The sequence below is a fragment of the Chenopodium quinoa genome, unplaced genomic scaffold, assembly GCF_001683475.1.
Source record: "Chenopodium quinoa cultivar QQ74 unplaced genomic scaffold, ASM168347v1, whole genome shotgun sequence".
Lineage (NCBI taxonomy): Eukaryota > Viridiplantae > Streptophyta > Magnoliopsida > Caryophyllales > Amaranthaceae > Chenopodium > Chenopodium quinoa.
The window spans coordinates 3072764-3089765 of NW_018743920.1; the positions used below are offsets into that span (position 1 = coordinate 3072764).

Sequence of the window (17002 nt, forward strand, 5' to 3'; positions counted from 1 at the left end):
GAGAGAAGTGATATTCAGTAGTTGAATCGACTTTTCGAGCTTCAAGAGCGCTCTTAATTTGGTTTTCCAAGAGGATTTCCATGGTGGTGTCTTGAATTGTGTTAGGGTTTTCTTGGGCTTCAATTTGGGTTTTTGGTGAGATATCCATGGGAGAGAAGTTTTAATCAATTTGGGGAGTGATGTGGTGATTTTTGAACGGTATATATTTTGGTGAGGCTAACATCCTTTTTATGGTGGAGGTAAAAAGGTGAGGTGAATTTGTGAGGTGTCGTTTGGAGTAGCTAGGTGAGGTAAATAATGGTGATTTGACACTCTATTTATTGCTTAGAGAAACGCAAACCGTGTTTTGATGAGATAAGTTGTATTTGGGTAACTTTTTTAACAAAAGATAAGGATGAATATTTGAAGCATTCATCAGAAATTGTGTTTAGATAGAAAAATTAGGAATTTTGAAAGTCAGATAAACACAAAGATTAATCTTTTGTATTTTAACAAAGAAGCCTTGTAAATACAACTTGGTACACGGAACAATTCAACAAGGATCGCAATCAGTAAAGGACTTTCATGGTCTATGTCAATATTAATTAACATGCTTTAACAAATAATGTTCCTGCTCACAAACTTGTCTCAACTATGTAATTAAACATATAACATTGTGCACAGTGTACAATTTTAAAGCACGTCAGTTTGAGGGTTATACATGAGGGAACTTAATGCATTTTTCTTAGTTTAACTTAACCATCCCAAGTTCCATTCTCATCTTCTCATGCTTCTCTCTATTCAAGGGTTTTGTCAAAATTTCTGCAATTTGATTGTCAGTTTGGCAGAAATCTAATTTAGTCAAACCCTTTTCAACATTATCCTTAAGGAAAAGATGCCTTATATGAATATGCTTCACTCTTGAATGATGGACTGGATCTTTAGATATGCAAATTGCACTAGTATTATCACAGTAATTAGTAATGCAATTGAATTTAATACCAAAGTCACGTAACTGCTGCTTAATCCATAAAACTTGAGAACATGTAGCGACTGCTACATACTCAGCCTCTGGTGTAGATAGTGCAACAGTATTTTGTTTCTTGGAACCCAAAGAAACTAGACAAGAGCTAAGGAACTGAACCATACCTGAGGTGCTTTTCCTGTTGACTAAGTCACCAGCATAGTCAGCATCAGTAAATCCTCTAAGCATAAAGTCATCACTTCTAGGATAGAACAAACACAGGTCATCTGTTTCCTTGAGGTATCTCATAATTCTTTTAACAGCCGTTAAATGTGAAATCTTGCGCACAATCCAACATTAAACGAAATGTCAGGCCTACTTGCTGTTAGATACAATAATGAACCAATTATACCTCTGTAAGTAGTTTGATCCACACTTGTTCGTTGTGGATCCTCATCAAGTTTGGTTGCTATTCCCATGGGTGTGTGATTTGTCTTGGCATTCTCCATATTGTATTTCTTCAGAAGTTTCTTGACCTTTGCTGGTGAATCATAATTCCTTCTGATGTTTGCTTTATTTAAAGTCCAAGGATGAAGTTTAACTCACCCATCATACTCATTTCAAATTCACCACCCATTAGCTCAACAAAGTACTTGCATAAAACAATGTTAGTTGCTCCAAATATGATATCATCTACATAGATCTGAACAACTAAAAGATCAGTTCCTTGAGATTTTAGAAAAAGAGTTTTATCAGCTTTTCCTCTTTTGAAATCATTTTTCAGAAGGAACTTTGAAAGCCTTTCATACTAGGCTCTTGGAGCTTGCTTAAGCCCATAGAGAGCTTTATCAAGCTTGAAAACATGATTTGGAAATTTTGGATTTTCGAAACCAGGGGGCTGTTCAACATAAACATCCTCCATTAAGTAACAATTTAGAAAAGCACATTTCACATCCATTTGATATAGTTTGAAACCCATAAAAGAGGCAAAAACTACTAAAATTCTAATAGCTTCTAATCTAGCTATTAGAGAAAAGGTTTCTTCGAAATCACTACCTTTCTGTTGGTTGTAACCTTTCACAACCAATCTTTCCTTGTTCCTTATGATGGTTCCATGCTCGTCCAGCTTGTTCCTGTACACCCATTTGAGCCCAATGATTATCTTGTTCTTTGGTTTGGGCTCGAGATGCCACAACACTTTGTTTCTCTCGAACTAGTTCAGATCTTCTTGCATGGCCACAATCCAATCAAAATCTCCCAAGGATTCTTGATGATTTCAAGGTTCTAGAATGGATAGAAATGCTTGGAAGGCACAGAAGTTCCTCATTTGCGATCTTGTTTGAGTTCCTTTACCAATGTCACTGATGATGAGATCAGTAGGATGGGAACCTTGCTGGAACTCCAATTAGAGGAGCTTCTTGCTTTGTTCCTTCTCCTTCTTCTTCGTTAGCTGGTTCCTCATTGACCTGTACCTCTGGTTGAGGAACTTCTTCATTCTCCTGTTGATTCTGTTCTGGAACAGTCTGCTCTTCTCTGGTTTGCTTTTGAACTTCTTCTTCATCCCCGTCTCTTATCAATCCAATTTTAAAATCATTATTTTCTTCATGTTCCTGCACACTCACAAATTGGTTAACTTCATCAAAGATTATGTGAATGCTTTCCTTGACACATATTGAATTTTATTGTAAACTCTGTAAGCTTTCCTATTAGAGGCATATCCAAGGAATATAGCCTCCTCACTTCTCTCATCAAATTTACCTAGGTTTTTCTTACCATTGTTATGTACAAAACACTTATAATCGAAGACCCTGCGATGAGATATGTTTGGTTTTCTTCCTTTGAACAGTTCATAGGGATTCTTGTTGATGATGCTTCTAATTGTTACTCTATTAAGAATGTAACATGCTGTGTTCACAGCTTCAGCCCAGAAGTTCCTTGGCAATCCACTTGTAATCAGCATCGTCCTTTCCATTTCCTTTAGAGTTCGATTCTTTCTTTCCACAATTCCGTTTTGTTGGGAGTTCTTGGAGCTTAGAAGTTGTGGTTCATTCTATTTTCCATGTAAAACACATCGAACTTGAAGCTTTCAAATTTAGTTCCGTGATCTAATCTGAGATGGATTATGGAATAGCCGCTGATTTTCTGTACTTTCTTGGCAAAGGCAACAAACTCATCAAAGGTTTCATCTTTGCTAGCAAGAAAAATTGCCCAAGTGAATCTAGAATAGTCATCAACAATAACCAATACGTACTTCTTGCCACTCCTACTTTGAATTCTCATGGGACCATACAAATCCATATGGATTAATTCCTGAGGCTTTTTGGTGCTCACCATTTTCTTCAATTTATAAGATGAACGAACATGCTTGCCTTACACACATGCATCACAAACTTTGTTCTGTAGGAACTTAACTATAGGAAGTCCTATAACCAAGTTCCTTGACCTGAGCTTGTTGAGTAATGAAAAGCTAGCATGTCCAAAACGTTTATGCCATAGCAGGGGATCGTCTTCAACAACACTCAGACATGTAAGGTTGTTCCTTGGGATTGAGTTGAGGTCGACAATATATATATATATATATATATATATATATATATATATATATATATATATGTTCCCTCTTCTCGTTCCTTCATGAACAACCTTTCTTGACTTGTTATTGATGATTTGGCAAGAGTCAGAAGTAAAACTTACAAAGTTTCCTCTATCACAGAATTGTGATATACTAAGCAAATTGTGCATCAAGCCCTCGATCAGGAACACATTGTCTATGGAGTGAGACTTTGATCTTCCAATCATTCCTTTTGCAATGATCTCACCCTTCGTGTTATCCCCAAAGGTTATTGTTCCTCCAGGGTAGTCTTCTAGTGAAAGAAATTTTGATTTGTCACCTGTCATGTGCCTGGAACACCCGCTGTCGAGATACCACGAGTTATTCCCCCTCACTAGAACCTCTTTCTATAGTTCCTCAAGGTAGGCTCTATTGTCATCTGATTTGAATTTCAAGTCAGGGGGACAAATAGACATTGCGTAGTTTGACAAAAAAATTTAGATAAATCAATATTTGTACACTGATAGTTAAATAAAGAACGCAACTATTGAATGTTGTAATTAAGGTGCAAGTTTAAATTCTATACTCAGTTTGTACTAATTCAAAATTAAATAAGGGCTAAAATGAGGAGTGAGGGTTTAATCCTGCAGCCAAGGTATACGGGCAAGCTCCCTCTAAAAACACGCAATTAACCACTACACCAAATCACTTGTTATAAACCGTCATTGCATGCATTTATATATTTCAATGAAATTTTTAAAATGGAGGGACAACTGTCCCTTCTTGTCCCACGCTGGCTCCGCCAGTGATGTTAATACAAAGAATTGAACTCGAGACCAATAAATATTAAATTACAAGTCTTACCAACTCAGCTCTCCATTTATTATGCTATTTATTCAACAAAATCATAATTAACTTGGATGAGATGATTAGTGCTTTGATGTTTGAAAAATTGTACTCCCTCCGTCTCGTATTATAGTTCTTGTTTTCCTATTTTGGAGACCCAAAATATTGTTCCTGTTTTTATTTTTGGCTAGTAGGTAAAGACCATTATACCCTCATTTTTTAAACTTTATTCATTGTACTTTCTAAATTACCCTTAAATTTTCCACTTGCTTTGTACTTTTTTTCACTTTCTCTCTCTAATTTTTGTCTAGAATTTTACTTTTTTACCTTTTTCTATGTACTTCATTCACTTTCTCTTTTTTAACTTTTGTCTATAATTGTACTTTTCACCTTTTTTATGTACTTTATTTACTTTCTCCTCCCATTTCTTAAATACCGTGAAAAAACACAAACATGAACTATATATTGGGACGGAGGAAGTAGTATTTTTAGAATTGAGGAAAAATAATAATTTCATTTTTTTGCGTAATAGTCAATAATTGTTGGAAATCATTAAATCATACTCCCTTTGTCCCTATTTTTTTGCCCCATTTGACTTGGCACGGTCTCCAACACTTGTCTTAAAACGTCTATATCTTTATTTGCATATACGTAAAAATTATAAAAACGTGATATTAATAAAATATACAATGAGACGAATCTAACTAGATCCCTCATGACTATATTATCTCTTATAATTAATGGTAATTTAAGGTCAAAGTTTTCAAAGTTTAACTCAAAAAATAGCCATGGAGTAAAAATTAAGGGATAAAGGGAGTAACATACAAAGTATTGAATGTAAATTCCTAATACAATTTTTTTTTTCAAATATGAATGTTTAAGATGATTATCTAAACATTAAAAAAAACACAGTTGAACATGATTATCAAACTAAACAATGCAAGTACAAACTAGCTACCCGAGGCATCGCAGGTCACATACACTAGTTTAATTGTTTAAAGGTAAACAATCCAAGCTTTTCCAAAACCCTAACATCACCTCCAAATATCTTATTATTATCAATGATAGAGTATATAAACCGATCTTGGGCTTTAACCAAAAGTTTAAGCTAATCGTTAAAAGCCCAAAATCGGTTTATATACTATATCACGCCCCTTCACATAAGAGCCCTTTAGAATTGAAGTGTGGATGCAAAAGGTACTTGAAAAACTATTGCCATAATCAGAATGTTACACTACCTCACTAATATATCTTTCTTAAAGTCAGATCTACTATGTCATGTTAAAGCAAAAACCATTCTAGGTCATCGGTAAAATGAACTAATTAAAACAGATACCCTTCAAAGGTAATATTATTTTTGGATAATTAAAAGGTCGTCATGTGTATGACATGAATATTCATATTATTTTGGACAATATTTCCTACAAATAAATTGACATAAATAATTTTTTTCCAGAGTAAAAATGGTGGGATATCTGCTTGGGAACCAGCAGGGGCTCAAGAATGGTTGGAGGTGAGTTATTTAATTTTACAACAGCCAATTAATTAAAGTATTAATAATGTTACAATAATAAGAATAATAATAATTAGTTTGCTAATAAATATATACAAGATTACAAGTATATGAAACTTGATACGGAGTATAAATTTTTTTGTACAATCTCCAGATTCTCAACCCAATAGAATTTTTTGAAGGCATTGTCATTGAGTATGAGTGAGTATTGTTCGTAATATACATTTTAATTTACTTGGTGTTCATTATTTTCGATTTTTATTTTTATTTTAATGAATAGACAATTAACAAAAAAGGAACTCTTATAATAGGTACGTAGAATGTACAGTTTCAGCAATTCAAGCTTTAGTTATGTTCAAGAAGTTATACCCAGGCCACAAGAAAGAAGAGATCGATAATTTCATCGTAAATGCAATCCAATACCTCGAGAACACACAATACCCTAGTGGAGGATGGTATGTTATGACTTCTAATATATCTATGCCAATTATAATCCCTCACAACAATTATTGGAGGGGAATGGAACCTAACCACCCACAACTGATCCCCGAATCTGAATTAACTCAAAGGGTGAATCGGGTGGAACACCAAAAAAAAAAAAAAAAAAATCATGGATTGTGCACGTCGCACGTGTACCGGCTGTACAATAAAAATAATGCTTCATTAACTTATAATAAAGTTTAAATAATACCGCACCAAACCGGACCGTGTTCACCCCTACGTACGTGTTGTTGTTGATGAGTATTATCTAATAAATAGTTTAAATTACTGTTTGTAGGTATGGAAGCTGGGGGATTTGCTTCATATATGGGACATGGTTTGCTCTAGGAGGGCTAGCAGCCGGTGGAAAGACGTACTATAATTGTGCTACTATTAGGAAGGGTGTTGAATTTTTACTTACAACACAAAAGGAGGATGGTGGATGGGGTGAGAGCTATGTTTCGTGTCCCAAAAAGGTAATTATCCCTACACTTTTGTCTAGAATTAATTGTAGCATTGTTAGTTTAAAGCTTCCTAAGCTACTTAGATGGACTGTGCTATAATGCCATTGCACAGACGTTTGCACCTCAAAATCTCACATAAAATAGTCCATAGAAGATCTACATGTTTTGCCGTGCTAGCATTCAAGGGTGGAGCCCGGGGGCAGATAGAGGTCCTGCCCCATGGCCTAAATTCATAGGTTGTTTTGCTATCTAAGCTAGTATTCATATTTTATTCAGAAATAATAAATATGTTTCTTTATTTTGTTCTAGATTTTCACCTTCCACTTCTTTGTTTTTTTGCTATATGTTCCTTCATTTTTCATTTAAAAAGTTAAATTGTTAATAATACCCATGATACTTATTAATCTTCTACCAAAACATTTTTGGCAGCTTCGCTGTATACAAAGAAAATACCTTATAAAATATAAGAGAATGATGAAAAATTGTTTCCTTTTTTGATACTTGCAACATATATAACTTTTTGCCACACTATTTGAGGATATAATTAGAAAAGGAAAATTATTTAATTAAGCTATAAAATTTAGACCGTAACAACTAAATGGTACACTTTCGTATTATTGGTGGTGAAATTATTTCAATTATTTATCCGTTTACTTATTAGTCTAATATATTTCTTCATGTACATGTCAAAATAACGTGTTACAACTAATTAAAAGCAAAGTAAGCATATATAGCATTTTCAATGAAAAATCGACCTCCCTAATCCTAAATTCCTGACTTCGCCCTAGTAGCATTGTGCCACATTTTCTTGAGGTGGCTCAGTCTACAATCTCTACATGCTTGTTTTGGGCAGGGACATTAGGGTTCTAAAATCCTGTTTTATTTTTACAGCTGCACTTCTAATTTTAAAGTGTTTATTTCATTGTATCACGTACAATGTAATATTTCCTTTGTTCTATACTTTTGCAGTAATTAATTAACAATTTGTGATTAATAAACCACAGAAATTTGTACCAATAGAAGGAAAATCCAATTTGGTTCAAACTGGATGGGCTTTAATGGGTCTACTTCACGCTGGACAGGTATTTTCATAACTTCTATATCTATACTAAAACAGTAACCGCTGATTTAATTTATGTAATTTTCCATATTATTATCAGGCGGAGAGGGATTCAAGTCCTCTACATCGCGCTGCAAAGCTTTTGATCATTTCACAACTCGAAAATGGCGATTTTCCGCAGCAGGTAAATTTAACCTAATTAATCTCCAATGAAAATCATAAATTTCAGCTTAGTTCTAATATTAAATATTTTACCACAGGAAATAACAGGAGTGTTCATGAGGAATTGCATGTCACAATATACAATGTACAGGAGTATTCACCCAATGTGGGCACTTGCAGAATGCAGAAACCGTGTTCCATTACCCTCTATCAACTCTGCCTAATCGAGTTACAATTTTTTGCTTTAAAATAAGTGTTGGGCCTGGGGCACCGACCTACCTTGTTGGACCGCACGTACACTTAGCTCTACTCTAGATCAGTATGATATTATCTATTTTGGGTTTAAATCCGCACAGATTTATTTTGAACACCTTTTCAAAAAACATCATACTAATGAAGTGTGCTTCCACTTATAAGGAAATCCTTTCTTCCTTATTTCATCCACGCGGGATTTGGGATGAATAACCCCTAAAATGATTTTATTTAATACAATGTATGTATTATTAGAGTTGTAGTTATGTAAAGTTGAACTTTTGAATAGAAATAATAAATTGAAGATAAGTGTTCCCCCCCCCCCTCCCCCCTTGTTATGTTTTAGCTTGTGATAATAAAATCAGAACTTATATACAGGGTTAATCAATTGATGAGGAGTCCTGTTATAATGATAAGTGTAAGACTAATTATGCAAGGTGATCACTATGTGTAAGCTTGTACGGTTTGACCCTAGACTAATGAAGTAAAATTATTAGTAGTACTAGTGTTATGCACGATTTATAAATCTGTTATTGACAACATATTGAAAAATTAAAAATTTAGATCATAATGTTGATGTTCTCTTTTAAAGGGAACTAGCTTGTGCCAAAATGTATGATACTTTGTCAATAAAAAAGTAATAATATATTTATTTTTAAGAAATGATGTTAAAACTTATTGATTGTCTAACTGCGACTTTAAAATATTATACGAAGTAAAAATGATTTTGACATGAGATTAAAGGTTTATAAAATACTATAGTAGTTTGTTTCAAAAAAAAAATAATAATAATAATACTATTGTAGTATTTAGGGTCTGTAACTCATCACAATGTACATAAAAATAATAAGCCTAATGTTGAGGATCTCTCGTCTAGAACCTTCAGTTTCATTCTCAAAAATGCTTTTAAATAATTTCCTCAAAAAAAAAAAAAAAAAAAAAAAAAAAATAAAGCCCACAATTATCATTTGGGCCTAATTTATTATGTCAATGAGGCCCATTGTTATCAGCTGGCCCCTCAAATTAAAGGCCCGTCAATTGCTCATTAAGTTTATAAGATTAAATAACTACCTTGTTTTTTAGCGAAGTTTAATAACTTATGTTTCAAATAATTTGTAGTATAAAGCTTCACGGACGTTACTTCAATATCGTCACAAATAATACATCTCAAAACCTTTGGATTTCTCTCCTCTCTTTAAGATTGAGCTTATATATACGTAATATCATTTCGTTGAATTAATTTTATTCCTATTAACGACGGACTTATACATATACTTCGTATAAAGTTATAGGACAAATCATAAAATGTGGAGGTTGAAGATAGCACAAGGGGCAAATGAGCCTTACTTATTTACTACCAACAACTTTATGGGGCGTCAAACTTGGGAGTTTGATCCCAACTATGGCACCCCCGAAGAAAGAGAGGAAGTTGAAGAAGCTCGTCGTAACGACTATGAAAAACGCTTTCAAGACAAGGCTTGTGGTGATCTTATGTGGCGTCTTCAGGTTTAGTTCTTACTAGCTTCATCCCAAAATGTTAGGCTTTATTTGTATTTAGTTTGTCCCATTATACTAGAATTTTATTTTATTTTTTAATTTTATTTGTCTATTAACCATAAATTAGTTGATTAATTCATTAATTGAACAACAAATAATAGTTCCTAAGAGAGAAAAACTTCAAGCAAACGATACCTCAAATGAAGGTAGGTGATGGGGAGGAGATCACATACGAGACCGCCTCGACGACCATAAAGAGAGCTGCTAGTTACCTCATAGCTTTGCAAGCTGAAGATGGCCATTGGCCAGCTCAAGCTTCTTTTCCTCAATTTTACCTCCCTCCTTTGGTTAGTCATCTTTTATGATTGTTCATCTATATATATATATATATATATATATATATACTTTGTGAATTCTTTTATCAATTATCCTTAACATAAGGAAATTTTTTTTAAGTATTAGAGAATAATGTACTAATACATGCATGACACAATTAAACAGGTATTTTGCTTAAACATAACAGGACATCTAAATTCTACTTTCTCAACTCAACACCAAACTGAAATTTTTCGGAGCATTTACAATCATCAGGTTGATTATTTTATATTCTTTATTCATGTAACATATAGTTTAAAATTCCACTTACGTAGTACACCATTGTACCTCATATGAACAAGATACTAGTGTTGTTCACATATGTATGTAATATACGTATAACGCGTACTTGATAACAGAATGAAGATGGAGGTTGGGGATTTCATTGTGAAGGACATAGCACCATGTTTTGTACCGCGCTCAACTACATTTGTTTGCGGATACTTGGTGTAGGACCTGATGAAGGTGATGACAACGCGTGCCCTAGAGCTCGTAAATGGATACTTGACCATGGTAGTATTACACATATTCCTTCTTGGGGAAAAATTTGGCTCTCTGTAAGTCTTAGTACATACTTTTGCGCAAGGTATTATTAATTTTAACATAATTAAATGTAACATGTCCATGCTTGTATAATGTTAGCATGCTGAAATAATAACGCAAAATAATATAGACTTATATACTTTTTACGGACTTCAATTCACTCTTTGTAATCTTTGGAAAAACAAAACAAATTAGGAAAATCTTGTAGGGTAAAGTCATAAAGGAAACTAATTTGACATCCTTATTATATAGCCCTAGCTAGCGAGAGTGATCTATAATGATTAACGATCATATAATTTGTCTTATGACTGAAAATTTAATTTAAATTTAATTACTTGCTTCTTCAGGTAATTGGTTTGTATGATTGGTCGGGATGTAATCCGATTCCACCTGAGTTATTGCTCTTTCCATCCGCTTTTCCAATGCATATAGGTATGTATGAGGGTTTTTTTTTTTTTTATAAAATAACAATAGTCCAATTATATTTATACAAAATCTCTTTTCCGTACACTCCTAGAGGTATATATGTGTTCAATCATTCTACTTTTTTTTTCTTTTTATTTGAACATTTTAAAAACTTTAATACATATACTTTGTACACTCAGATAGATATAAGAATTTTAAACATTCAAATATTATGATTATGACGTACGGATGATTATTTTCAGAAATTTTATACTATAATAATGTGATAATATAACATGCATGTAGGTAAAATGTGGTGCTACATTCGAATGGTATTTATGCCAGTGTCTTATTTGTATGGGAAAAGATTTGTGGGTCCAATTACACCACTAATTATGCAGCTTAGAGAAGAACTCTACAAGGAACCTTATAACCAAATTAGTTGGAGTAAAGCTCGTCATGCATGTGCTATGGTAAGATATACGTTACACCTAATTGTAATTGCTTATGTGCCGTTTCTAACTTCCAATGTGTTGGACAATTGGACCTACACTACTCTAAGGTGTTAGTTAAAAAGTATCTTGGTCAAAACTATTTAAATATTGAAAAAATAATCGTAAGTTATAAATCCAACCAATAGCAAATGCAACAATTGAGTAGATACTTTGTTTTGGATGAATTCCATCCAATAATTTAGTATGCATGTGTAATGTTGAAGGAAAATTATAGGGTTGATATCAAATGAGAATCATGTATAATCAAATTAAAAAGACATATGTAGTATATTGCAATTAATTAATCAGAAGAAGAAGGAGCAATTAATACAATTAATAATTGCATTTTTTGACAATAGATATTTAATTAACGGTAGTGAATATAAACAACAGGAAGATCTCTATTACCCTCACCCATTGATCCAAGATTTGTTTTGGGTCACTCTTCATTACTTTGTGGAGCCTTTACTTACTCGATGGCCCCTAAACAAGTTGTTTCGAGAGAAAGCTTTGGAGGTTACTATGAAGCACATACATTACGAAGACGAAAATAGTCGTTACATAACACTTGCAATTGTTGAAAAGGTAACGATTAAATGTTACCAAGTAATAGCAAGCAAGTAATTGATTATTTTTTACTTCAATTCATAGAAACTCACACAAAAGAGTGCCTAATAACCAAAATACCAAATTAATTAGGAATTTGAATTGGTATCATATCTTAGAATCTTATATACCTTCGTATTAACTAATTGAGCTAGTTGACAAAAATAATCACATAATAGCGATTATATGCATTTAAAGATTAAACGGTATTAATTACAATGCGATTTTGTTTACAGGTGCTATGTATGATGGCATGTTGGGTGGAAGATCCCAACGGAGATTATTTTAAGAAACATCTTGCTAGAATTCCTGATTATATTTGGATATCTGAGGACGGATTAAAAGTGCATGTAAAATTTCTTTTTAGACTAAATGCATGCGACATATATTTTAACACAACAATTATTAATTTTATTCAAGATAATCATAACGATATGCTTTTTATTGAAAAAAATTAGGGAATTGGGAGCCAACAATGGGATTGTGGATTATCCGTCCAAGCATTGGTAGCTTCAAATCTAGGTCTTGATGAAATTGGACCCGCTTTGAAGAAAGCTCATTTCTACATCAAAGAGTCACAGGTGGTACACATCTTTAAATAAAAACCTACAGTTATTCACTAAGATTTTATGTGATTATGTTTATCTTACATGAAAATAATACTCACAATATATAATATTGAATGTTGGTCTTGTAAAAAAAGTATTATAGCTAAAACGTTAGATAAAATGTAGATAAAGGACAATCCATCGGGAGATTTCAAGAGTATGTATCGACACATCTCGAAAGGAGCTTGGGCTTTCTCTGATCGAGATCAAGGTTGGCAAGTTTCTGATTGCACCGCTGATAGCCTTAAGGTAAAACCTTTAATTTATTTGTGTGAGGATGGAATAATTAAATAAAATCTTTCAAAATTATCTAGACCAAAGGGTTAGGAGTTCTTGCATGCAACAAGTGCATATATAAGAAAAAAAGGTATGTTTAAGAGTATTTTTTTTCGCTCATTTGACATTTAAGTTATTTTAATTAAGTAAAGATTTTATTAAATGAACAAAAAATTATCCTTAGCATCACCTTCTTCTAAATGGATCTAGTGCATATTACAAATTTCAAGGGGTTGTATGATTTTCATTCATGTCAATTTTATTCAATTACATTATTAACTCTACTTTTTTTTTTCATTATTAAGTGTTGCTTAATCTTATCAACAATTCCCTCGGAGATTGTTGGAGAAAAGATGGACATTGAGCGTATATTTGACTCCGTCAATTTTTTGCTTTCTTTACAGGTAAATTTGTCAAAAAAAAAATTATTTCGATAAATTATTTTCATCTAATGATCTTCGATCAAGAGTATAATACAAAAAGAATTTCCAAAAAATTTAGAAAGAAAATAAGAAACCTTGGAGGCAGGGTTATACACATACCAATATAGTCGAGTGTAAAGAAGAAAAAAAAGTAGTCTCATAACGTAACGTTATAAGCAATTACAAAACTCTCCAAAGGCAAATTTCTTACCAAGCTATGTCCCAATTCTCTAAAATAAACTCCCATGAGTACCAATAAGACTACCAACAATAATGAAACATTTTCATGCTCCACAATTCTTACTATTGTACCATGTCACAACATTTAATATGTACGCATTGTCATGATTATAAGTTGTAATATATTAATATATTATAATGTAACATTTTTATGAATTCAATTTGATGCAAAGATATTAAAGGAACTTTTTGAATCAATTAAAACGAAAATTAATACCATGTCGATCACAATGTTAGCCATGTATTAGATAATTTTTGTAGAGTTTGTTAGAATAGTTTTATCACCATCTCTCTAGCTTATTATTCTCTTATCTTTCATAAAAAAAAAAATTAAAAAAAAAAAAAAAAATTATTACTTGCAGAGTAAAAATGGAGGGGTTACTGGTTGGGAGCCGGCGAGAGGTCAAAAATGGTTAGAGGTGAGTAAATAATTACCGATATCATACGTTATGCACATACATTATTATTTTGAGATATCTTGAAAAATAATCTAGGATTGGACATCTTAACATAACTATGCTTATGCAAAATGAGGGAGAGATGACGACAGATGGAAAAAAAAAAAAAAAACCGGTTGTTGATTAATATTTTGTACGAAGGTAGTATGTTTTAATTAACGCAATCATGAATATATATGAAGTTGACATGTTCTATATTATTTTGTAAATCGTCAGATCTTAAATCCTACGGATTTATTTGCCAACGTTGTTGTCGAGCACGAGTGAGTATCCATATTTACTAGTGATGTTCACAAATTCAAGACTAACTATTCTAATAGCTTTTGATCTAAATGAATTGACGAATAACAAGATGGTGCAAATTATAGGTACGTGGAGTGTACAAGTTCGACAATTCAAGCTCTAGTATTGTTCAAGAATATATACCCAAGCCATAGGAAGAACGAGATTGAAACTTTCATCACAAAGGCAACCGAATTCATTGAGAACTCTCAATGCCCTAATGGATCTTGGTATCATACTCTATATCATCATCGATCATGTGTATCTTACATAAACATGCATGTAACATAACATGTAATCATGTATCATCGATCATGTATATTCATTTAAAATCTGATTACTATTTTCTCACTATATATGATATATATCCGTGTATTGATAATGTCATTTAACTTGAACAAGCAACGTGACATTCACTAAATCTGGATGGAGGTAGCATATTGTAACATCCATTAATTGCAATAATATTTTTTTATAGGTATGGAAGTTGGGGGAATTGCTTTACATATGGGACATATTTGTCTCTTAGAGGGCTAGTAGCAGCAGGAAAGAGATACGATAATTGTGTAGCCATAAGAAAGGGTGTTGAATTTCTTCTCGCAACACAAAAGATAGATGGTGGCTGGGGTGAGAGCTACCTTTCATGTACCAAGGAGGTAATTAAAATTATGACTTGATGTTTGTACTTTTTAATACTAGGCTAACACCAACTATGAATGATTATACTCTTTCCGTGCTTTTTTTTCTTCTTCTTATTTACTGTGTATAACAATTGAAATCATAAAAGTGAAAGTGGATCACTGTTATTATAATTATAATTACGTAAAAACTCTACAAAATACAAAATAAAAAACTATATTTAGGTACAAAGTTTATGTGAGAAACAAGAACTTTTTTTATACGAAGTATATATTTATTTGCACTTATGATATTATTGCTTTCATGGATGAAACAAAGGAATTTGTGCCACTAGAAGGAAACTCCAATGTGGTCCAGACTGCATGGGCTTTGATGGGTCTACTCCATGCTGGTCAGGTATATAACCAACTTATTATGCACATGTATGATGCATGTATGTGATATTTTTTATTTTATGGTCGAACTTTATTATATTAAAGAGTTGAAAGTGAATAGGTGATAGCTATATGGCATGGATTTCAATTATCTTACCTCGTATTTGATTAAAGTTTTGAGAGTTTCATTAAATACTTCCTCCAATTTCACAAGTTTGACTCACTTTACATCTTTGGGTATTTTAGAAGTTTGACTCAACCTTAGTTTATTTCATTTTGTATAAACTTCTTTTACTATTTTACCCCTATTTTCCCACATTATTTGATGATAGAGTATAAAACTCAATAATTGGTTTTAACCAAAAGCTAAAGTTGTAATAAAGTATAAAACCTAATCCAAGGCTTCAACCAGCAGACAACCATCCATTATAAAGTTTTAATTAATTAAGTACGTAGTATTTAAGTAGGTTCTTTGAAACGGTACCAAGAATCAACATGAAATGAAGATAATGAGTTCAAATTTTATTCACCCCTCATTTCTTGTGGAACATGTAGTGTTGGGTATGAAGATGTGTGAGGGAGGACGATAAAGTGTATAATCAATCATAGGTTTCATCCATTATTGTATCTCATATAAAAAACTTATTGACTAACTTGATTAAATATTTATTAGGCGAAGAGGGACCCTATTCCTCTACATCGGGCAGCAAGACTTATGATCAATTCACAACTAGAAAATGGTGATTTTCCACAACAGGTAACTCAATTAATCTCCTACATAGTCATTAGTTTCAAGCAATGATTATAATGATTCTTATTTCAAAATTAATATAAACTAATTATATAAATTGCCGTGATTTTAATTTTATTGGAAAATAGGAATCAACGGGAACATCCTTGAAGAATTGCATTTTACATTATCCAATGTACAGGAATTATTATCCATTGTTGGCACTTGCTCAATATAGAAAGCTTGTTCCATTACCTTGAATCAACTCCTTTGGAAAAAAAAATTAAAATTTATCTCAAAGGAAACTAAAGATTTCACAATAACTATTATGTAGATATGTATGTGCTAATGCACAAGATGGTTAATCTCTTTGTTCCTATTTGTTATTCTTGTTTGAAATCTTTATGGATTCAATTGCAAATTGTATATAACATCTTGATAAACATATATGAATAAAAATATACTCATGTGAAGTCTTTATTGAGTTGTCTCCATATCTAGTTTATAATTTCAATTTTCACCATAAAAAATCAAATTTTAAAATATATTTATATTATAACTCTAAAAAGGTTTATGCTTTAGATGAATGTAACGTATTACAATTTTTTTTTTTAAAAAAAAACAAAAAAAAAATGGATGCTTTAGAAAAATAAATGTTGCAATGATAATGGTGAAGTGACACAATACTAGTTAAATGGTGATGTGGTGTAATGTTAGTGTAGATCTATGTGGCACATAAACGTTTTTAGGAATATTTTTTAATATATAAAAAATAAAAAATA

At 32.3% G+C, this 17002-nt stretch overlaps 1 protein-coding gene and 1 pseudogene across 1 annotated transcript; both read left to right on the forward strand.

The window, feature by feature from the left end:
* The window catches only part of LOC110687697, a 48257-nt pseudogene extending 39709 nt beyond the window's left edge, over window positions 1-8548 (forward strand).
* A 765-nt stretch (window positions 8549-9313) lies between these two features.
* On the forward strand, window positions 9314-16696 carry LOC110687933 (beta-amyrin synthase-like). Its single transcript, XM_021864580.1, has 18 exons — window positions 9314-9777; window positions 9930-10115; window positions 10270-10359; window positions 10503-10700; window positions 11034-11118; window positions 11398-11564; window positions 11979-12170; window positions 12428-12541; window positions 12650-12772; window positions 12926-13048; window positions 13381-13479; window positions 14100-14156; window positions 14412-14458; window positions 14564-14707; window positions 14956-15133; window positions 15435-15512; window positions 16164-16247; window positions 16370-16696. Exons 1-18 carry the CDS (start codon window positions 9577-9579, stop codon window positions 16478-16480), a joined length of 2277 nt encoding a protein of 758 aa, XP_021720272.1. The 5' UTR covers window positions 9314-9576; the 3' UTR covers window positions 16481-16696.
* The last annotated feature ends 306 nt before the right edge of the window (window positions 16697-17002 follow it).

Bases quoted from the DNA above. Each gene is read 5' to 3' on its own strand.
- LOC110687933 (XM_021864580.1), top strand. From the start codon at position 9,577: ATGTGGAGGTTGAAGATAGCACAAGGGGCAAATGAGCCTTACTTATTT. The intron at 10,360-10,502 runs GTTGATTATTTT...ACTTGATAACAG, and splicing joins GGAGCATTTACAATCATCAG to AATGAAGATGGAGGTTGGGG. The intron at 14,459-14,563 runs GTGAGTATCCAT...TGCAAATTATAG, and splicing joins AACGTTGTTGTCGAGCACGA to GTACGTGGAGTGTACAAGTT.